Genomic DNA, 23,062 nt, shown 5'->3' with positions numbered 1-23,062 from the left:
TGTGTGTGCCTAAAATCTTTAACTGAAAAAAAAATCAGAGCTTTTATTATTCTATATTAAAAAGTTCAGCCCAATATGAGTTTCTATGCCAAAATTTTAAAGTAGGAAGCCAAGAAAGTTTGAATATTATAACTGTTTTTGTTTTAAATTTTCCCCCTTTCTTCTTACATCCGGTGGAAAGTCTGCTCCATTGGGGCTTCCAACTTAGAAAAAGTCAGTGGTCAAGGAAGTACACCAGTCAGCTACAGGAAAGAGGAGGTGAGCATGCAAATGAGAATGCAAATGTATGCAAATAAAATTTAGAATGGTGAACAAGATGAGTTTTGGGGAATGCTGGGAATTGTTGCTGTGCTTGGTTCTTGGGTTGATGTAAAGAGATTAAATTGTTCCCACAGGGGATTTTAATTTTTGTTGTGGTAACTACAAATAACACAGCATTTACTACTTAGATTCTTCCTACACGCACAGTTCTGTGGCATTAAGTATATTCATACAGCTGTACAGTCATCACAACATCTACTCCAGAAGCTTTTCATCTCCCCACACTGAGACTCTACACCTATGAAACACTTCCTTCCCTTTCTCCCCTCCGCAGTCCCCAGCAGCCACCATTCTACTCTCTGACACTACCAATTTGACTAGTGTAGGGACCTCATCGGAGTAGAGTCCCCCAATACTTAGTCCTTTCGTGTTGGCTCATTTCATTTAACTTCATGGCCTCTAGCTTCATCCTTGCTGTAGAGTGAGTATTTCCTTTTTTTTGAGGCTGAATAATATCTCCCCTCATTGTGCCTACTCGTTCATCCCTGGGTGGATACTTGCTTCCTTTCACCTCTTGGCTATTGTGGCTACCATCACTCTGAATGTGGGTCTACCAGTTGTCCAGCAGCTGATTTTATTTTTTTATTTTTATGTTTTATACTTACTGTAGTTTTAATGAGTGAAGCACAAAGCTCTCCCCTATCTTTCAACACATATGTTTACAAACACATATATCTTAAGGAAAGAAGGTTTTACTTGAAAGGTAGATCACACACATTGTCGTTTCGCTGAGTTGAGCATATGGCAATTTCCAGATGCTTCTACACTTAAGTTTACAAACACTTATATCTTAATGAAAGAAGATATTACTTAAGACAATGATTATACACAGTGCAGTTTCAATGAGTTAAGCACTGAGCTGTTCCCATCCAGCAGGGGGTTTTAATAATAAAAAATGATGACTCTCTTCTACCTCCCCCTGCTGAGTCTGGTCTGGTATTCCAGAGCTGGCAAGGGACTGTCCGTTGCTGGAGAGACGCTCATCAGGAGATGGGCTGACACTCTTTATGGCCAAGCTCTTCATAATTTCACTTGGGGCCAAGTTTTCTTATGAAGTCCTTCAGGCTAGAAGTTCTCAGCTTTTCCCCTGCAAGTAGGCACTTAACAAATCCTGTCAGTGGTGTTTTTTTTTTTTTCCCCAATTGAATGAATTCCAAGAATTCTATTACATGAAAAAAAAACTCCATCACAGGATTTGAAACCACAGAAAATAGTAATAATGGGGATGGGGACAATAATATTATTGTTGGCTTCAGTCTTTTGCATTAAATGTCGCTCCCTGTGTGTGTGTTGTTTTCTCACAGTGTGTATTTGCGGTCCGCTAAACCATGGTGGAGTGGAAAGGAATTCCTGGTGAATTTTATTTGGTGTGCAAGGGGGAGGCATCTGCTGCTTAACTGTCCCATAGATTTATTCTGTCGTAGGTATGAGAGTCACCAGGTAGCAGTGACCTGCATCATGGAGGTGGGGTTGTTTCTGAACAACCTGTAGGGATTTCCCCCTCCCGCCTGCTAATGGATTTGTAGGAGCAAGAAATCAGATGAGAATCATAGTGTTCTATGCCTCCCGGTTTCTGAGGCTGTGACGGAAAGGAATGGTTGTCAACCTATTCCGTTTGAAGCGAAGGTTTTCAAAGTTGTAGAACTCTCCAGAACAGTGGTGGGTGGTTAGACCAGAGCTCCTGCCTTAAAGGATGAATTTCCTTCTGGTTTTGGCCCCTTCAGGGTGCCTTGATCTCATTTCTCCCTTAAAACTGGCCAACAGAAACCCCTGCCTCCTCATCCCCAGGCAGCACTTCCCAGGAGGCTGGGCTGTTTTCAAATTCAGGTTTTGAAAAGGGCTTCGAAGACAAAAAAGAAATGCCTTCTCTTCATGCATCTCCCCTCTTGATTCAATCTGGTCTCAGCCTCTCCCTAAAAAAACTGGCCTCAGCCGCTGCAGCGGAGATGCTGTGGGCCCGCCGCAGCTGCCCTCTGCCCGGCCTGTGGCTGTGCTAATCCAAGAGGCGAACCAGCCTTCCTCCCCAAAACCATCCCCTTGGACCTTCAGCCGAGTCTCTTCTGAGCTCATTCAGCTGGTTTAGAGCTTCTGTAACGAGCAGCACTCGATCCCCAGCTCTGCCGGGGCCTGGATAATCCAGATCATGGAAATCGACTCTTCCGGATCGTGAACTTGGACGCTGCTCAGGGTGCTTGTTGGCAGTCTTTCAGCAACCACATTACGTGCTCATGTTCCTTCTAAAAGAGGAGCTTTTAAAGCTTCACGTGATTACTTTAGTGGGGCCTTCGTCGGGAGGCCGAGCAGGCCACAGCGGGGCTGCCCCTGCCTGACCTCCCTGAGCGCTGACGTGTGGGGTGTTTTCTGTGTCTCATCTGCCACGGGATAGAAAACAGAGTAACTGAGTAGTGAACATCGCACATGAGAATGAATATCACTGACATTTGGGGGAGTGACGAGGACAGAGCTTCCCAAGTTTGTTAGCTCCGGGTTTGAGGGCTGGGTCTACGACATACGGGATGGCCTCACGGGGCTCATCATTCAATCTCTGTACGCCTCAGTCTTCTCATCTGTAAATCAGGGGTGAGGTTGGCGTGAGGATCCCAGGAGATGTCGTGGGCAAGGTGTCTAGCTCCCAGAACCATTATTAAAACTCGTGGAGGGGGAAGTAGCAGGTCCTGTCCCAGCCCCCCGACCCCTCCTTACTCATCATCTCGTGTGTAACGGGTCTCCCGGCTTCCAGCTATGGACACCTGCAAGCCAGTGCTGATGTCTCTCTGGCTGTCGTCGCCTGCTTGGCTAGAGCTCAGAAAAGGCCAGAAGTGCCGAGAAATACCCTCTTGCTGTCCCAGGGGTGATGCCAACTGATAGATGGCAGAACCCTGGCTCCCGGGCCGGGTGGGGGTGGGGACGACTCTGGGCCAAGCTGTGTTGGAGACCCCAACAGGACTGCCCGTAGCGTCACCTGCTTGATGTCGACCTTGCATTGGCTGTCCTCCCTGTTCTAGCTCATGTGCTCACTTTCTCTCGGACTTCCTGGGATCACTTCCTAGATAAGCTGCAAGCCCTCAGCCCCTTGTCTTGGGGTGGGCTTCTAGAGGAACCCAAACTAACGATGTTACGACTGCTAGATGCTGCCTCGTTTTTCCCCTCAGCATCCCACTCACGCTGTGTGTTTTTTGGATTGCACGACAGACAAAATTCTCTTTCTGCACGGAAACATAGTTACAAACGCTAACAAGGGATTTTTAAGACCTCAGTCTGTGGGGGCCTGGGTGGCTCCGTCAGTAAAGCATCTAAGTCTGGATTTTGGCTCAGGTCTTGATCTCAGGGTTGTGAGATTGAACCCTGCATCGGATTCTGGGTTCAGTGCTGGGTCTGCATATCCCTCTGCCTCTGCTCCTCCCCCAACTCATGCTCTCTCTCAGATAAGTACATAAATCCTTAAGATCTCATTGTGCAATCACAGTATTTTTTCCTCAGTTAAACTTCCAGAAGCAGGAGAGATGGGTAGTACTTGTTTTCAGAACTGAGTCATTAACAAGATCTTATAATGACTTGCTGGGGAAGGTCATGGAGAGGATGTGACCTCAGGTTCACCGGAGAGCAGGACATCGAGAAGGCTCCTCATCCCCTCTCCTGTTGTTGGAAGGTGCGTTCTGCATGCTGCCCTCCCAGTGGGGCCCATTTTCAAGAACACAGCCTTGAGAGAAAAGGCACATGTGACTGAGCTCAGTTCGGGCCTCTGGGTAAACTTTTAAGATTCTGGTGGGCCGGTCTGGAGAGCTTCTCCTCTCCCAGCTCCCGAGACGTGGCTGGCATGTAAGTTCCTTTGCTTCTCAAACGTGCTGCCTCTTCCTTCCTGCTCGTCCTGCCCTCCAAGGAGTGGGGGCCAGTTTCAGGTTTCAGTGGGAAGACCCAGAGGTTTGGAACCAACACCACTTGCACTCCAGAAGTCTTAGTCAAGCAAGAAGGGGTGAAACCTTCTGGAAAATGAGAAACCTACTCATCAAGGGTTACCTTGATGAGATGTCTGTCCAGTTTGCATGGTGGGAATGCCTGTGCATTCACCTGTCACTGCCCAGCTGACTGCTGCCAAGTGACCAGGGCACGCACGGGGCAGACAGTGGTGTCCTCGTTGGTGCATTTGGTGCAAAGGAATGTGCAGAGGCCAGAATTTGTAAAACGACCAGCACAGGGTGCAGCACTCCTAGTCCCTGACACCTGCCTGCGCAGGTCAGATGGAAGACGGGGTTTTCCCCAAAGTTTGCATGAAAATGACCTTATGTGGCTGCAGCAGTTCACACACTGGTTTTCTCCGATGTGTTAAGATTTATTTTATTTTTTTTAAGATTTGAAAGAGCGAGAATACGCATGAGAGAGAACATGGGCAAGGTGGAGGGGGCAGAGGGAGAGGGAGAGGGAGAAGCAGGGTCTCCATTGAGCAGGGAGCCCAGTGTCATGGGGCTCTGTCCCAGAACCCCCAAGATCATGACCAGACACAAAGGCACACATGGCTTAACCCACTGAGCCCCCCCAGGAGCCCAGGGTGTGTTAAGATGTAGCATGTGACTCAGGCAGGTGTGTGTACTTTCTTATTGCAGCTTTGAAAGTGGTTAAAACGTATTTTAAACCCACACCTATTTGACTGCAGCCCATGAAGCGGAGGCGGGTTTGAGACGCTCACACTTGGGCCAGCGGCCTGCGGAGACGGCAGCCCTGCTTCCTTCCATCTGCAGCAAACGCCGCTCCGTTCTCCCAGCACTGACCATGAGCCCCGCGCCGTGCTCAGCACCTACGTGCTTCTTCTCACCCCGTGCCCCAAAGGCTGCACGAGGCGGCTGTAATGACCACAATCATTTTATAAAGACCGCAGCACAGAGAGGTCAGGTCACTTGCCCAAGGTCACACAGTGAATGAGGGACAGAGCTGAGCTTCAAACCCAGGTCTGTCCCATTCCAAGGCTTCATCAAAACCACGCCCCTGATGGGCCTCATTGCAAAGCGTGTCCTCTTCTCTTTCCCTCTGTGAATTTATTAATCGTTCCTAATGGCACAAATGAGCAAAGGCTGAAAATGAGGGACATTGTCCCCTGGGAACAGCGTCTTTTTTGTTGAAGTCATGCAGGTAGGACTCGGTAAAAACTGGGAAGAATCATGTGCAATCCTCTTCTCTTTCCTTTTTTTTTTTTTTAAACAAGCCATTTGATATGTAGAATCTATAGCATCTTTCTCCCATAGAGGTCCAACCTCCCCCAATTTTTGTCTATTGCCAATAAGTCTTTGGGACTGTGAGTGTTTGCAATAGAAACACCAGGGCAGTGGTCACTGGTGCTGGCCAACACCCCGTGGCCACCCCATCCCCAAGGGCCCTGCTTTGGAGATGACTCTTAGTGATTACAGGAGCCTCAGGCTGCCCTACCTGGTGACACAGCTGGGAACTTGGTCTTTCTCATAGGCCTGTTTCTGCTTACCAGGACAAAACCAGAGCAAGTCTTCTGGGTTGTGGGCCTCTCCCTGTTGTTTTTCCCCGTGTATATTAAAGATGTTGTCAGTGTTTAGATCTAATGATGAGGAACTTGACAAGCAGGGAGGGCTGTCACCTTGCCACTTGGACAAAGGTTGGGAAGAGGGGAGACATGGCACCCATTTTCATTAGCATCCTTTGCATGGAGAAGGGGAAAACATCTTGTGAATATCACTTATTACTCAAGTGTCAGAACATCTTGTGTCCTGGAAAGTTAGAAAACAGACCTGTGAATTGAATAAGGAGATGACGTTCAGGTAAAATGGGTAGGGGCCAGCTTCGGGCTGCTGACATCAGTCTCTTCTCCTTTCCTGCATGGACCATTCCTGATCATGCACATGATCACTAGAGGCCATGGGGGGATGGAGTCACTCTGGAGTGGGATTTTATTCTATGACTCGTGGATGGACAGAATAACCACCTTCAATGCTTTTCCCCGTGTGTACCATTTAATGTAGGTCCCAGTCATTAGCTTCTTGCTTTGTGGGTGTTGATCTTGCTTTCCTAACGGAACCCTGGTGGCCTGTCTACCGTCTGTGTCCTCCACATATCCCCCAATGGTCCTTGGCACATGGCATCACACTGTGATGGGTATAAAGATTCAATCAGGTCTCAGTGACAGAAAAAAAAAATCCCAATAAAGCTGTCATAAACAAAACCAGGGAGGTGATGGCCCACATAACTGGGAAGTCCAAGTGTTAGCCATGTTAGGCAGAGCTTGTCTCGAGACCTTGTAAGATGGTGGAGGTGCTTGGTTCTTCCAAATCTTACCTCTGCTTTCCTCCATGTTAGCTTCGTTCTCGGCATCCCTGTGATGGCAAGATGCCAGATTTCTGAGAGATAAAAATGCTATAGCCTCATAGAAAAAGAAACACATATTCCAAACTTTACAAACAATTTATGGGAGTTTCATGTATCACTTCAATCCCAACATTACATATATATCATGATTAGGGAACTTTCTAGCTTCGGGAGTCACCTGTGGAGAAGTTGGCAGAACGTCAAATAAGGCAGACCTTACTCTCAGGAAGGAAGTAGTTTTGGGTTCTACGTCTGAAAAGACTGTACAGATACAGGACCATAGCTCTGGAAATCCCGAGGCCCATGCTGTTTGGGACCACTGTGCTGACATGTCTGTCTGTCCATCCATCACAGTTGTAAACACATTTTCTCCCTACCGTAGACTCTCCTTAATTTCTTTAAGGGAGAATAGAGAGTGGGAAGAAGTTTTTAGAAGCTGGGTTCCAAAATGCACTCAGATATATATGAAGGGCATATCTATCTATCTATCTATCTATCTATATCTTTATGAAACTCATTGATGTCACCTATACCATGACAGAAAATACCATGTTGTCTCCTTTAAGCTCAAGGGGCAAATGGATGTTCAGACAGGTGAGACAGGTGTAGCTGCTGGGTGTAGTCGTAGACCCAACTCTTCCCTTAAATCTGGGTTTGCTGAAGGAAGAGACGAGCAAGACAAAATCATATAATACCATAGTTAGCAGATTCCCCTGATGCTTGAAGCTGCATTCACTTATATGTCACTCCACACGACAAATACTGATACTTATGGAGAAGCTACGCTGTGCCAGTTATTTTTCAAGGGAGTGGAAGAACAGTCCTGTGCTAATGATGACCATCTTCCCGTGAGATCTATGTGGTGGGCATCTTGTGTGGTGGGCATTTGAAATCTGCCTTCCCAATATCTGTTCACCCAAAGGAATGGACTTTAGCTTAAGGCTTTATTCCTTTTCCACTTTCAATCCCCTTGGTTTGAGAGATGGGTCTATGACCCAGAGTTATCCTAATTAGCCCAATTACACCCCAGATCTTTAGCCACAATGGTCTTGTGACCCACACTGGTCCCATCAGAGCCAATGTGAGGATTTTTGCCGGAGCTATTGAGACACACAAACACACACACTTTCTCTTTTATCTCTGCTGAACTTGAAGCTGAGAGGCTGTAAGCTGGAGCCGCAGGAGAGAAGAATCTGAGGATCGAGAATAGAGCAGTAGCTCTGAGTGATCGTGCCAGAGACACTGAGGCTTCATGCGTTGTTTGAGTTCCTGATCAAGCTGAGCCTGATCGCAGAGTTCCCCTCTGGAGACTATCGTCCGGGTCCACTTGAGTGGGGTTTCCTATCAATCACTTCTAGAGAAATCATAATTGATTCATCTGCTGACCTTGAAGACTTGAAGTAGCTACAAGGCTATTCTGAGAACCTGGCATACACAAGGTTCTCAGAGAACAGATAAGCCAACCTGTGGGGCAAGTGAACGCGGAACTGGTCACCCCTTCCTTCCTGTCATCAATCCCTGCTACCTACGCCCCCATCCCCCAACCCACGCACCCTTCCTCCCTTCCCCAGGCACCGGTCCTGGGTTCCAGGTCCGCTCCCCGCACTGGAGAGTGCGAGCCAGGGGCATGTCCTGCGGCGAAGGGCACTGACCTCTTATGGGAAAGCTTGTCCTGGGCTTCTACTCTGTGCCTCTCTGTCTCAGTGGTCTGGGTGGGTCATGCAACTGCCTGAGTTTCATCTTCAAAAAAAAAAAAAAAAAAAAAAAAAGTGGCTCTAACAATAACAACAATGAAACATCTCCCACAGGAGCTGGTGCTGAGGGTCCCAGGAGTCCATGCACGGGGCAGGGTGCTGTAAACAGCAGACTGATAAGGAGAAGACATCTTTGTTCAGCCTAAGGTGTGAGTTCACTTGGGAGAATTTGCTCTTCAAAAGTGGATCTTTGTTTTTTTTTTTTTTTAAGATTTTATTTATTCATTTGAGAGAGAAGAAGCGAACCCACAAGCAGGGATAAGGGCCAGAGGGAGAGGCTGAGCAGGGAGCCCAACATGGGGCTTGATCCCAGAACCTTGATCATGATCTGAGCTGAAGGCAGACATCTAACCAACCGAGCCACACAGGCGTCCCCAAAAGGGGGTCTTTGAAGAAGAAAAGCCTCATTGCTGCATGAGTCCAGCTAGAAGGTGAAATGACAACCTTCAGCAAGGACTGATAAGGGTCAGAGACCCTGCCTACCTCCACAGGCACCCTGTGTGGACACCTCCTCCCCCAGCCCTGGCTGACTGGGCGCCACAGCTGACGCCATTCCTAGGAGAGTGGTTATGGCCTGGAGCTCCTGCTCATAAAGGGGAGCACTTCTCTTTCCCGGGGTGCCTGTTTTTGCAACGCTCTCAAGGCAGAGGTGGTGCGGAGGGAAAAGGACCGAACAGGGTGAATGGGGTGCTTTCCCTTGACACGAGAGGATGAAGGTGACGTGGCGTGGAGCCGTCCATGCCTTCCTCTGAAGGTAGAAAGGCGGCCAGCCCGTGACGATACCAGCAGGAAGATTTCTGGATATCAGGGCTAGGAGCTTGGAAAGACCCAAGAAACGAATGAAGGTTACAGAAGGGAGGAGGGTGGGGGATGGGGTAACCGGGTGATGGGCATTAAGGAGGGCAGGTGTTGGGGTGAGCACTGGGTGTGACATGCAACCAGTGAATCATTGAACACTATGACAAAAACTAGTGCTGTACTATATGCTGGCTAATTGAACATAATGAAAAATAATGAAGAGTTTTCCCCAAAGGAATGGCAGGAAATACCAAGCTTACCAGTACGATCAGGTCAGCGGTGGAGGCAACAACTTCTACTACGATCGGTGTGCCTCCGCGCAAGGTGCATCGATGCAGCTTCCCGATATTTCCTAGAAGCAACACTACAGTTTTGGTCTTCGAGAGACCACCATGGCGTTTTTTGTTTTGTTTTTTAAGATTTTATTTATTTGACACAGAGAGATCACATGTAGGCAGAGAGGCAGGCAGAGAGAGAGAAGGAAGCAGGCTCCCTGCTGAGCAGAGAGCACTATGCGGGGCTCCATCCCAGGACCTGGAGACCATGACCTGAGCCAAAGGCAGAGGCTTAACCCACTGAGCCACCCAGGCGCCCCGGGTTCTGCTGAAAGTATCCGACCCCGCAGCAGGCAGGATACTCGGATGAATGAAGGAGTTGTCCCGGTTTGCTTGAGGGATCCCACTGAGTATTTCCTCTGTATCCTCTGACCTATTGGTTTTCTTTTGTTCTTCCTCTTAAAAAAAAAAAAAAGAAAAAGAAAAGAAAAGAAAAACCGAGTCGTAATGTACACACGATGAAATACATGCACAGGTTGAAAGTGCACAGTCGGATGAAGGCTGACGAATGTGTGCTCCCTTGTACCCAGCATCTCAGTGAAGTACAGACTATTTCTAAGACCTGCAAATTCCCCTCGTGCCACTTTCTTGCCTCTACGTAGAGATAAACACCAGTTTGCTTCTATTGCCAGGGCCCAGTTTTGCGTGTTCTAGAAGCTCTTATAAATGGAATCATATGGTATGCTCTCTTTCATGTCTGGTTTCTTTTGCTCAAAATTATGCCTTTGAGATTGATTCCTGTATTTGCATGTATCAGTAGCTCCTTCATTTTTATCAGTGAATAATGAGTATTCCATTGCGTGAACACACCGCAATTTATCCATTCTCTTGCTAATGAGCAGGTGCGTTGTTCTCAGTGTTTGGTTAGAGTGAGTCAATCTGCTATGAACATTTGTGCACATCCCTTGGGCTTGGCTAGCACAGAGCAGGACCCCGAAGAGATGGGTGGGGAAATGAAAAGAATCAAGGGGAGCCCACGCAAATCGCCACTTCTCGACAAAGCCGCCAAGGCCATCCATTGTGCAAAGATAGTATTCTTTCCAAGTGAGGAGGGAGCCACTGAACGTCCTAAGGGGAAGAGGAACCTCAGCTCTACTTCATGGCATGTGCAAAAAATTAATTCAAGGCAGAATATAGACCTAAATATAAAAGCTAATATCACAAAGCTTCTAGAAGAGAACATAGGAGAAAATCTTCACAGATGTGGAGTAGGCAGAGATGTCTTGGGACACAAAAGTAACAACCATAAAAGAGGAAATCCATAAATTGGGCTCCATCATGATTACTAATATGTGCTTTGCAGAAGGTACTGTTAAGAAAATGCAAAGTTAAGGCACAGATGGAGAGAATATATTTGTAAGGGCGTAACTAACAGGGGACTAATGTTCAGAATATATTGAAAGTTGCTTCACATCAATAACCACAAGTGGAAACCCAATTTTAAAAAATTGGCAAAAGATGTGCATAGGTTCTTCCCCAAAGAAGATGGCAGTATGGTGCAAACATGCATGGGAAGGTGTTCAACATTACTCGCTATCACAGAAACACAAATCAAAAACACAAGACGATGTCAACCAAGATGCAGCTGGATGTCATCAAAGGGGCGTGACTATGAAGGACAGACTGGAGTTCTGGTCCTGCCCCTGGCCCTGACCCTGACTCCCCGGGTGGAAGCAAGGGAGCAGAACCAACTCTGTCCTAGGTGTTTAGGCTTCTTGATCTTCAATTTGTTTTTTGCATTAATATCCCAGGATCCCAGTTTGTGCCACAGCATCTTTGTCAGCGAGAATCCTGCAGGGGGATCGCACACAGAGGGTTGTCTTTGGATGAAGTAAAGGCAGTGATATCCTGACTTTTCACATGATGAATTTGAAAATAACGGACAAAATCCTGCTAGGAAAGAAACTTCTTAACTTAAAAACTTCTAAGAAGTAAAGGAATATTTTTTCCTCTGAAAACATCATTAATTCATACATTTTTCTCCTTAGACGGAATTACAACTAGTCTAAAGACATGAGGGGTTAAATCATTTTCAGTGTGCTTTATATCTTTCCTGGAAGCAGGAAAGTTTTCTTTCATTAGGTAGAATTTGGCTTAATACACTTCAGTGTTAAATCTATAGAGCTAAATCCTCAAAGGTCTTATAAATATTACGACTTGAAAAGGTGAAGGAACTGAGAATATTTAGTTTGGCAAAGAGAAGCTTCTCTGTCTCTTTTTACCTTTCTCTGTCTCTCCTCTCATTCACCCCACCCCATCTCTGGGTCTCCATCTCTCTTTCCAGTTGTAGAATAATTAAAGGGCTGTTGTAATGTAAAGGAATAGGCGTTAAATTCACTCCATGTGGTCCATAAACCACCATTTGGACCTATGGATATAGGCTGTTTCTCCTCCAACAAACAATACCAGATCTCTCCAGAAATGGAATGAGTGGTGAGTGAGTTCTACATCCCTGGAGGTGTTCAAGAAGACAGATACTTAGTAACTCTTAAGGAAGACGTTCATGGACCAGGTTGAACTTGATTACCTCTCCTGAAATTCTTCCTGGCTCCTTGGTGTTTTAGGCACGTCAGCAAGTCTGTACCAGGCAGCCACAGTGGAAAGCCCAGATCTGTGGGTCTCCAAAGCTGAGGGTCACCGTGCTGGCTGCCCGAGCCATGTCACACTCTTAGAGCGGTTAGGTAGCTGTCATTGAGATACAAAGTGTAACTTATGGAAATGAGGTTATAAGACATTGTTGCAAAGTTGTGTTCTCCAAAGGTGGTTTTGGATTTTGGAAATAGCTGAAAGTCTGGCCAATATGGGATTATCATACTGCATGATACCATTTGAGGATTAAACAAATATCCAAGAGCAGAAGCAGGGTTATGGAGGGATGACGGGGACTTTCTTGACATGCTCAGAAGCTCAATATAAAACATGAGAGCTTTCCCCAGAGTGGCACTTTGAAAATGTATGTGGTCACAAAAGCATTGGGGGTGGGGGGTAGGGGCAGAAGCAGTGGTCATTTGAGTGTTTACATCCTGATGTGATTTTTCAAAGATCAGGCTCAGGCATGACAGTTATGGTCCTCACTATGTCTAGGCAACAGATAGACATGTTCATGTTATTTCTTATGATCGAGTGAGACTCTAAGACTGCTTGAATCTCCGAGAGTGCTGGAAGCTCTTATCCAGGGTACATCACATTCCATGGGAGTCCTAGGAAGACCCAGCAGGAGCTGCTAAGCTGATACCCGGCTGCTTTGGCTGGATTGCTCTATTATCTGACCTGCTTTCGTTTCTTCTCTCCCTTGTCAGTTCATTTATCTGCTGGGGTGGCAACATGGCACTTCTGGAGAGCTCTAGTATTTAGCATGCAGCCACAGCTGTATGGCTGCTGGAGCCAACCACCTCCAAACCCATGGAAGTGGCTGCCTGCTCTGTGGGATGTGGGACACCAAGAATGTCATCGTCAGTCACGTTTCACTGGAGAGAGAACTTGCCTGCCCTTTAAGAATGGCCTTCCTTAAATGATAAATTCTTCCATGAGGCATAGCCCACCATGTGTACGGATCCCGGCTTATATATTGAAGAAGGCTAGAGCTTTCCCTTGAAGCCAGCTTTGGTAAATGAAAAAGGAGATCCTTGGGGCAGATGACAGAGCTGCTGATGGGAGTACGGAAGGAGCGGGGGAAGAGACTGGGTGGCAGAGGACAAGCCTCGGGTGACATCAGGGCTTTGATTAAAGGCAGTCCTGCAAATCTGTATTGACAAAGGCAGGCGTACCCAGGATAACTCATTCGCTAGTGCAAGATCCTGGGCGTAGATGGGAACTCATGGGGCATGTGAGTGGTCTTCAGTCTGCCTGTGTCTGGCATGGAAGGGGGCGTGCTGGCCATTGTTGCTTTGCTCCACATCAATTTCCCTACTCCAAAGTATCAGTCCCTGCGTGTTGCCCGCCTGTTCCATTCCAGCTCAGGGGCTTAGTGTGAAGTTTCTACTCCTAGCTTTGGGATCGAGCCTGTGACTCAGACTTGAAACCATCCCTCCATCATGATTCCCTGGCCACTGTGATTGCTTCAGGTGGGGCGGTGCCAATGACCATTGGTGACACTTTTGCTGGGAGCGCTGGGGTCAAGGTCAAGGTCGTTCCCACCAGATTTGATCCTGAGAGCATGTAACACTGGGATTCTTACAGCCAACTTGAAACTACCAACTACCTAGGAACCTGCGATGGAAGCCAGTACAGTGCGGCTGGAACAGACAGGTGGGAAGAACCAATAGAAAAGAGTCAGGCATCAGATAGGAGGCTGAACTGCTCACCTCTTTAGATGTGTGTGTTTCAAAGTCACTTCTTTTTTTTTTTTTTTTAAGATTTTATTTGTTTATTTGACACAGAGAGATATCACAAGTAGGCAGAGAGGCAGGCAGAGAGACAGAGAGGGGGAAGCAGGCTCCCAGCCGACCAAAGAGCCTGATGCAGGACTTGATCCCAGGACCCTGAGATCATGACCTGAGCTGAAGGCAGAGGCTTAACCCACTGAGCCACCCAGATGCCCTCAAAGTCACTTCTTAATGACTACAGCAGTGAGATCACTTGCCCTTTCAAACTCCCTCTGTAGGCATCTCAAATACAAACACAAATGATAAAGAGAATGTGGCACAATGATTCGAATTCTGTGATCTTGGTGATGGACTCCGGTGAGCAGCACACTACCACTAACTCCGCACCATGAGCCTACCCTCACTTTGCCCCTCTGCTCCTCCAGGGAGGGGGACTGACTGTGCCCTCCAAACTCCTTCCAACCTTCTGCACCTACACTCTTGCCCTCACCCAGGATCTCCTCCTTTAGTGTTATCCTACTCTGCTTATAAGAACCAGCTGTCCTCTACAAGGCTAGGTCCCTGACTGTCTCAGACCAAAGGAATGACTCTTAACTTCTGACCTCTGAGTGATCCAGTTTTCTGAAGCACTACTTTGGACTTGGTAAGACTGGTTTGCATAGTTCCTTGGCATTTCTTCATGACTCCTTGGCTCCCGATCTTCTTGAGGAGGATAGGGATTATGATTTTTAGCACCTAGCACTCAGCATTGCACCAGCTGCACTTGGCTGATGTTTAATAACATGGACTCTTGTTAGTATCCTCTCCTGGAGCATGGCTACCTGCAGTCTCATTCTGGGTCATCAGAGTTTACTGGGTTGACTAGGGCATCATCTACTACATCATTTTGCCAACCGATGGGATTCCAATTGTATCCAGGACGTTGCTGGGCCCAAGACACAGAGGAGACAGACCACACCTCTTCCCTCCAAGTTATTCTCACTCCCCCCATACCTGACACCTCAGATGAGGCATATAGTGTATTCATTCATTTATTCACCGAAGACTCACCAAGAACAGTGTGCCAGGCCTTGGGTATCCAGTGATGGGCAAATCAGATGCAGTTCCTGCCTGCGGTCTTGATATGAAGTCCCCTCCACACAGAACTGGGATTGCTTTTCCTCTGCCTGCTTCTCTGTCCCTAGACCCTGAGATGTCTGGGCTTAGGTACTTGCTTGGGTCTGTCATCCCCTTGGAAGTAGGGTCTGTCTGTCCTTTGCTGATGCAAGAACCCTCCTTGGAAGGTCTTCTTTCTCCCTCCCTACCTATTCCCCCTTTTGTGCAAGACTGAGATACGGCTCCTCATTCCCAGGGACTACCCTCTAATCCATTTCTCCTGCTCACAAATTCCTGGCTAGGTCTCTCCTAAAACCCATGAAATCTGGTCTCCCCAGGGACAAATTAATGGTTAGTTTGAACTTTGCATCTTGAGTGTCCATTTGGTTTAAATTAGTAAACCTAAGGAAATACACTTAATCATGACAGGTGATGGGAAAATAAAGCCAAATTCCCTCTGGGCTCTGGCTTGAGGCAGTGACTCCCAGGCCACCAGCCAGGGGTGATGGTCTGGCCTTTGACTATGAACCCCAAGGATAACGCTCCCGGTCTAACCTGCAGCCTCAGCTGCCTCAGGTGCTCAGGACTGAATGCTGTGTCAGCGACCAGCGACCCGGATGGCCTGTCACGGGCAGGGATTGTGCCAGTCTCTTTTTTTGATTTTCACAGCGCAGCGGCCCAAAGATGCTGAGGGTGGGGGTCGGAAGAACTCGTCCCAGGGGCTGCCTGGTGCTGGTGGCTTGGCGAGGAGCCAGGCTCACCTTTGTCCCCAATCCGTGTGTCAGGGCGTGGAGCCTGGCTGGCAGTTCTGAGGCAAAACGAAGCTGCGAGTCTTCTCAGGGGAACTTCCTAGGGAAGGGAGGAAAAAACCGAATTTCAGGTCGGAAAGGAGTAGGGAGAGCAAAAAGCGGGAGGGAGGGAGCTCTGTTCAGCAGGGTGCCGGGGCTTCCTGGGCCGGAGTCCCCTAGCGCGCCTCTCCCATCTGCCCACGTGCGGGCGGTAGCCCGGAGCCCGGGGCCGGAGAGCGGGAGTCGGAAGCCGAGCCCGGAGCCGCAGAGCAGCCGCAGGCGGGGACCCAGCGAGCGCGCTGCCCCGGGAGCCGAGCGCAGGGGCCGCCCACTGGCGGGGGAGCCGGGGAGCGCGCAGGGGAGGCGGCGGCCGCCGCGGTGGCAGCGGGGCTTCCCCGGGCTTCCCCTCCCATCCCCGGGCCGCGGGCGCACGGCTCGGACCAGGGCGCGGAGGCGGCGCTCGGCGCCAGGGCGCGGGGAGTCCCCAGGGCGCCCCCAGCTCGGCGCCGGGCTGCGGGGCGGGGAGCGGCGGACGCGGCGTCCGCGAGCCCCGGGGCCCGCGGCGGCTGGCGGTTTGGGCTGAGCCCTCCCCAGCGCCCGCCCGCCCCCGCCCGGCGCCCGCCTCCCGCCTCCCGCCCCCGCCCGCGGCCTGGAGCGCGCCTCCCTCGCCGCCCGGGGTCTGGCGAGCCCGCGCCGGTCGAGCTGCGAGAGCCGCCGAGAGCACCACCGCCGCCGCCGCCCCGGGAGCTGCTCCGGCCGCACCATGCGGGAGCTGGCCATCGAGATCGGGGTCCGAGCCCTGCTCTTCGGGGTCTTCGTGTAAGTAGTGGCGCGCCGCGGGCGGGAGCGCGCGGGCGCGGGGACCCACGGACCGAGCATCTCTGCGCCCCAACTTTGTTTGCGCCACCGCGTCCCCTCGGGGCCTGGATTCGAGGGGTCCTCCCCGCCCAGGGCCGGTATGTGTCCTACGGGACCCTCATGATCCCCTTTCTGGGATCCGGGCCGCGGAGGGACCCGAGTAAGCCGGGCTAAGACACGCTCCCGCCACCCCCACCGCGCCAGGGAGCGGGACCGGCCGCCGCTCGGTCTCCTCGCCGGCGCCGGTCGCGGGCTGCGCACCAGCTGCCCGGGGAATCGGGGCTGCTCCCCTGGAAGCGGGCGCGCAACCCCGCTCGCGCCCTCGGGAAGTTTCTCCTTGGGTGCGATCTTCGGAGCCCGACGTTTGCAGTCCTTCCTCCTGGCCCTTCTTCTAGAGCCCCTCGCCGTGCCCGGGGTCGGGCTCCGCCTCCTAACCTGTGCCTGGCTTTGGTGCCCCAGGGTTCAGGTGAGCGTTTTCCAAGGAGACGTTTGCGGTAGTTCTCCGGCTGGAAAACTGTTGCTGCGGGGGCTCCGGAAGTCGGGGGCCGCAGCCCGAGCCACCGGCTCCCTACGCCCTGAGCTCAGTGCGGAGCCGTTGTCCGCTTCGGGTGCAGGCGGGGGCTCTTGGGGACAGCAGCAAGATGCCCCTCCTGTCTCCGAGCGGCTGGTACCTGGAAATAGCGATCTTGGAAAGAGGAGGGGGCCCTGGCACAGACTCTTTCAGAGATGTCTGAACCCCAGGGCGCCCCAGGGACCCGCTACCCACTGGCCTCCCGGGCCCAAGCGGCTGGGAGCGGTCGTGTCTCTGCCTTTCAGCTGCAAACCCTGATCACGCCTCATTAGCTCAGACCCACTCCACAGTCCCTTTGATCTCTTGTGACAGAGGGGCCGCACCTGCACTTGACCCTCCATTAGCTGGTCAGGTTCTCTTTTCCCATCTGCCCATGGTTGTTTTCGGACAGCGCTGTAAATATTAAAGTTGCATGAACTTTCTGGACTCGCTGTCTTCTTTTGAAAAGCCCAGGCAGCGGTTCCAAACAGGAGGCCCCTCTCTGGATTCCTGCCCCAATCTGGAGTCATTGATGGCAGGTGGGAGGCTGTGAGTTGACTTCTGTTCCTGCAGCCCAGGGTATACACATGGAAAGAAAGACCCTTTCTTGCATGTTTTCCTTTCCTAGGGATCAAATTCATCCAGAGTATTTATTCACAGCATCATAAAGGATGGTGAGTTCCCCCAGATGCGGACAGGCCCCCTCTCCCAGCTTCTGACCAAACACTGCTGTTATTCAGTGGGAAAAAGGAATGAGAATTTCAGTTGGGTATTGATGCAGTTGGGAAAACAACAACAAAACAAAACAAAAAACACTTTTCCCTTCTCCTCGATTTTTCTACCTTTGGAATAGATATTAAAACTAGTGATAGCGTGTGATCAGATGGGGACAGTTTCCAGTTGGCAGCTAGGCTAAATCCCATTAAATTATTATATGATAGAAATGATAAAACAGTGTTCTGTACACGGTAGGATTTAGCATTTATTTGGGGAGTGTGTGTGTGAGTGATGCTAAAATAAAGTGAGGTAGGCTTGCAGGTTGCCTGGTTTGATTGTTGCTGGGAATTATCAGATTAAAAAAAGACACGATGGTGTGCAAATATTTATATTGTTTATAGATTTCCCTTCACATATTCCCAAAAACATTCATGAGCTGTTTACAAATAGATGATGGTCTGTGTCGTGGATTTGAAGATGTGATAATTATTGTTTTACATGCTTTTTGCTTCCTCAAAGAATGTTATGTAAAAATCAGGCAGGCAGTTTATATTCTTTTTTCCAAACTTCCCCTTTTATTAATTAATGGGGGATCTGCTCTCACCCAAAGGGAAAAACCTGGGCATTGATGGCGTTTTTGGATGATTCCCTGACTTCATATCAATTGGGCATATTAACAGTGTGTCCAACGTGTGGCTCTTTGACCTGCGAAGACCAGCTGTGGTGTCCGTGGGAGACTCCCTGGGTGGGTGGGAATCTTGGATGTTTAGATGCTGTTATCATCGAGTCGATAGCCACTGTCGAAGGACAGACTGGACGCTCACAGATACAGATGACCCTTTGTTTTCTTAGATAAGCTCTGGTGAGATGACAGAGGCTGACTTTTGGAGGAAGTTTTATTGTTCCTTTTGCCAGTGCTGGTCTGATGGCAAGATTCCAAGGTTTGTACCCAACTCCGCTCGTGAAGGTGGAGATCTCGGTAGCAGGCCCTCACCTGAGTAGGTGGAAAAATTTCTGGGCAAGCTGCATCTACTTTCGCTGCTGCTGAGAAATTCATTATCTGCTCCTGCTTGGCGTAGGTCCCCTATTTCTCAGGTTAAGAGAATCATCTTTTGGGGGAAAGATACCTTGCTTCTCTGCTAACTCGTGCCTCTGGGGGAATAGCACCTGTGCACACAATTGTTCTTGGATTATATTTGCTCTGAGTGAGAGCAGGATCCCACCAGCTGATGCCCACCTGCTCCTAGGAGTGCAAAGTTAGCTCTAATGAAATGCAGCTTTGGACCCTTGGGTTGTAGGTTATATGTTATATGGCTATATGCTTTTTCTTTTTCCTTAGGGAACCAGTTCTCTGTCTCTAGACCAGGTGTAGTGCTGAGGTTCGGTGATTCAGGGTCCCAAGAGAATGCTCTCCAGGAAAACCCCATAGATCATCCAAGAGGTGCACACTGCCTTTTGGGCAGCCCTGCCTAAGAAATTCATGCCACTGGAAGAAAACTAGGAACGGGTACTGCAAAGCAGGGCTGGCACATAAAGCTTAACCTAACAGGAAATAAATTGGTTAGAGGACCCCAGTGTTTAGGAAAAATCAAAGTATAACGTAGCTTTGAGGCTGCATTTAGTGCTCGGAAGCTGGCGTGGAGACCCCTTTGCTCTTTCTTGTGGACCGTGGGCGGAGTAGCCAGCAGGAGCTCCAGGGGGCTGCCTCTGTCCTGCTGCCACCCAAGACTCCAGCAGAGATCCTGGGAGCTTTGGTGGACATGTGAAGCCGGCCCGGGACCTTGCTGAGCCAGCACGGTGTGGATCCGAGGAGGTCAGCCAGCCGCCCCGCAGGCAGGTGCCCTAGGACTGGAGTATATTACCTCCCCCCACTGCCCTCACTGGCACGTAAGTGCTGTTTATTGAAGACTTAGTATGTGCCAGGCTGTCATGAAGCCAGTCACACGTATCACCGAAGCCTTGTACATGCCCGATGGAAGGGTACATTGGCAGCTGTGCTCATGCATGCAGAGGTCGAAGCGCAGACTGAGGACCCGCCCCGGGCACAGAGCTAAGAAGGGCAGCTCTGAGATCTAAAGGTGCTCCTTCTGTGTCATCGGGACACTCCATGACCTCACTCTACTGCTCCAGAAAAAATAACTGCCCGTGAGGGGCACTCGGGTTTACTGTGCAAAAGGCGTTCTGTGGGATTTCTCTGGTCTCACTGCGCTTGAGATGTTCTCCCCACTTTACAGGTAAACCAACGTTTACAAAGGGTAGGTAGCTTGGCCGAAGAGACTCAGTGGCAGGAAGTGTAGTCTGGGTCTGAACAGGCGGTCGGCCCCGTGTCCCTGGGCTGCTGGCCACTGTTAGGGAATGGGTCCAGCACCAGGCTTCCGGGACTAGAGCAAAGGGGACCGCATTCTAGAAGCCGTCTCCTTCTACAACCCTTTGTCTCCGGGGAAGCAAATGAATGCCCTGGAATGATGTGTGGAAAGGGCTGTCACTCTGGTTCTCACATTGGAGTCTCAGGGCAACATTTCAAAGGGAGGTGGTGGTGGTGAAAGTTCCCGTTCCCTAAGAGTTAACAGATTTTGAAAGGTCTTCCTTAGGTCTCTGGAGCCCAGCGGGCGAGATGTGGAGAGAAAATTGCAAGTCAGAGCCTAAATGGAAGGCTTTAGAACCGATAGTAGACCAGTAGGCTTGTGTACCTGTTGGCCTTTGGCTCCAGGACATCAGTCTGTCTGGAAAACCCTTTGATTCTAGCACTGCAGAATGGGCTCTGGAAACATGAGAAATGCTGCATCAGAAATGCAGTCGGAGGGGGAAGGTGGCCTACCTCTTTCACCCGTGCATCTGTGTTTCCTGCGGTCCTCAGTCCTGCCCTCTTCCTCCCCTTTGGGGTTCCGGGTGACTCCCCGGCTGGGATGTCCCTCTTGGAGCTATGGGTCTGCTTGGGACACTGGGTTGCTCAGGGAATGAGCGGCGTTTGCCTCAATTCAGATCGGTCCTGCATCCTTCTTGGAACCCTTCATGGGTTGGGGGCCTGTGCCGGGGGCTGGGGATATTTGAAGAAGGAACACTGGGGGTGGGGCGCCTCCCCAGAGCTCACGGTTTGGTCAGGTGAGCACAGAGTGGGCCGCTGTTTGCTCTCTTCCCTGCTGTCATCACTGGCTTTGAAAGTTTTGCCTTCAGACATTTTTCTGGGGGCGGGCACTTGTGCTGGTTATTTTCTTCCCCTTGGTTGGTACACTTCCGTTGGTAGGATTCGAACAGACCCAGGGAAACCTGGCACTTCCGCTGGTCCAGGCGGTTTGTTTGAGGGCACTGGCTGTCAGGTAGGTTTTTGGAGTATTGGCAGAAGGGAGCACACTTTCATTATTACCCCTCAGAGTCCCGTCTGGGGCTGTAGGCCGGGGACGGCTGTGGTCGTAGGACAAAGTGCTCAGTTTATGGAGAGGGAGGGAGTAATGAGTCCCGGGAGGGAGAGGTGGAGGAGGCGGGGGCCAGGGAAGGCTGCCCAGAGCTGGCATCCCACCGAGTCTTGAGCATCGAGTGGCAGGTGTGGAGGGCCTGGCCCGAGGACATCCCTGCGGACAGTGTGTCCGGGAGCCGAGGCTGCAGGGTTTGGAGGCGTATTTCGGGTGGGGATCAGGTCACTAGGTGTGGCCTCAGCACAGAAAGTGGGTTTGGAGGTGGTTGGTAAGAGTGGCAGGAGGAATTTAATTCAATTTAAATTTAATTAAAAAAAAAAAAGAGTAGCAGGAGGTGAGTCTGGGACGAGAATGTGGGTGCCCTGACAGGGCACCTTAGAAGGTGCCCTTAGAAGCAGTGACTGCGGAGCCCCGGGAGGTTTGAAACGAGCAAGCCTCGTGCTCAGATGCTTGCCCAGGATGGAAAGCGATAGCTCCTTTCGGTGCAGAGGCTGTTTGCTTGTGTGACAGTACCCAGCTCTGCCGCCGCCGCTGTGTCCCACTGGGGGCCTGTGTTTTCTTCTGCCTTGGGTTGTGGTCAGCCGCCTCCATGGCCAGTTCCAGACTGCTGACTGCTGGTTGGTGGGGGCTGGGACTCTACTGTTATCTTCGTTGTTTTCTTTGTACTCCCAGCCAGGCGGCCTTTGGCATGAACGTGGTTGGTGCCTCCTGAGTGCCCTCCGGATTGCACGCGATTTCTGGTGGTCATCCAGCCCTCCGAGCGATCAGCTTCAGTGCAGGGCGAGGCCTCAAGTGTGGTTTGCTGACCACCTGTGTCAGAATTGCCTGGGGCTCAGTTCCCACTTAACTGAATCAGCATTTGGGGATGGTGTCCTGGGAATCTGCATTTTTAACAGCAGCTCCTTCTGTCCATCATAATCGGGATCTCCTAACATGCAGTCTACACCCTCTTGTGGTAGGAGGGTCTCCTCTGGTTCTTTTCTCCTTTCTGGCCACACAGAAGACTACCCTTCCCAAACCCCTGCTGTAAGGTGGGGCACATGTGGCACATGTGGCACATCGTACATCCTGTAGTGGCCTGTCATTGTCCCTCTCTGACAGTGGCGAGCACGGAGCTCCGTGTTGCGATGACAGAGCTGCAGCATGCGAGCTGTGGAACAGCAGCCCCGGAGAGCCATGCCCTTGGCCATGGCCTTTGTGGGATAGAAGGAGATTTCATGTTAATGACGATATGGGGGCTTGATTAGCTAATGGAAAACAAGTCTGTTCTGTCTGGCTGATATACCTGGAACAGTTTTGCTTGCTCTCTAGAAACAAAGAGTCACTGAGGCAAAGTGGGATAAGGGAAGCCCATGGACTTTGTATGTTTGGAGTTTGGCTGTGCCCAGTGATTAGCATGTTGCCTAAAATTTCTTCATGTGGGAAATGGGAACCATACTCAGCGTCAACTGGACATTGGTAGATAAGATGCTCGAAGTGCCGACAGTACTCAGAACAAAGATTAGATGCTTCTCCCCACTCCTGTGACTCTCAGGACCCATGAATGAGAGTGTTAAATGAGGGCATGTTCAGCTTAGCACAGGTGCTCAGCAAATGGTAGTTAGGACCACTGTCCTTTTATTGAGATGAATCCTTAATGTACACTGAAGAGAAATGCTATAGGCAGTTAACGATACTCAAGATTCAAATGATTTACTGCAGGATTTCTATAAAATAATAAACTTGTTTAAATATGTTTCAAGGGATTCCTTTTGCCCCCATCAGTGATGTACATGAGTTGCCAT

At 50.1% G+C, this 23,062-nt stretch overlaps 1 protein-coding gene across 4 annotated transcripts in view; it reads left to right on the top strand.

The window, feature by feature from the left end:
- The window catches only part of PLPP4 (phospholipid phosphatase 4), a 219,104-nt gene that overhangs the window by 85,349 nt on the left and 110,693 nt on the right, over positions 1-23,062 (top strand). The window contains exon 1 of one of the 4 annotated variants that reach the window (XM_045068864.1): positions 16,089-16,559. The exons of 2 other annotated variants lie outside the window; for them this stretch is intronic. In XM_045068864.1, the coding sequence (XP_044924799.1) occupies positions 16,504-16,559 (56 nt within the window). In that variant the 5' untranslated portion in view covers positions 16,089-16,503. Of the gene's footprint in view, positions 1-16,088; positions 16,560-23,062 lie in introns of those variants that run through there. One more of the 4 variants, XM_004751815.2, reaches the window with a different exon arrangement.

The sequence above is a fragment of the Mustela putorius genome, unplaced genomic scaffold, assembly GCF_011764305.1.
Source record: "Mustela putorius furo isolate JIRA1106 unplaced genomic scaffold, ASM1176430v1.1 tig00003909_pilon_pilon_pilon, whole genome shotgun sequence".
In the NCBI taxonomy this organism is placed as follows: Eukaryota; Metazoa; Chordata; class Mammalia; order Carnivora; family Mustelidae; genus Mustela; species Mustela putorius.
This window is presented reverse-complemented; position numbering and strand designations above follow the sequence as displayed.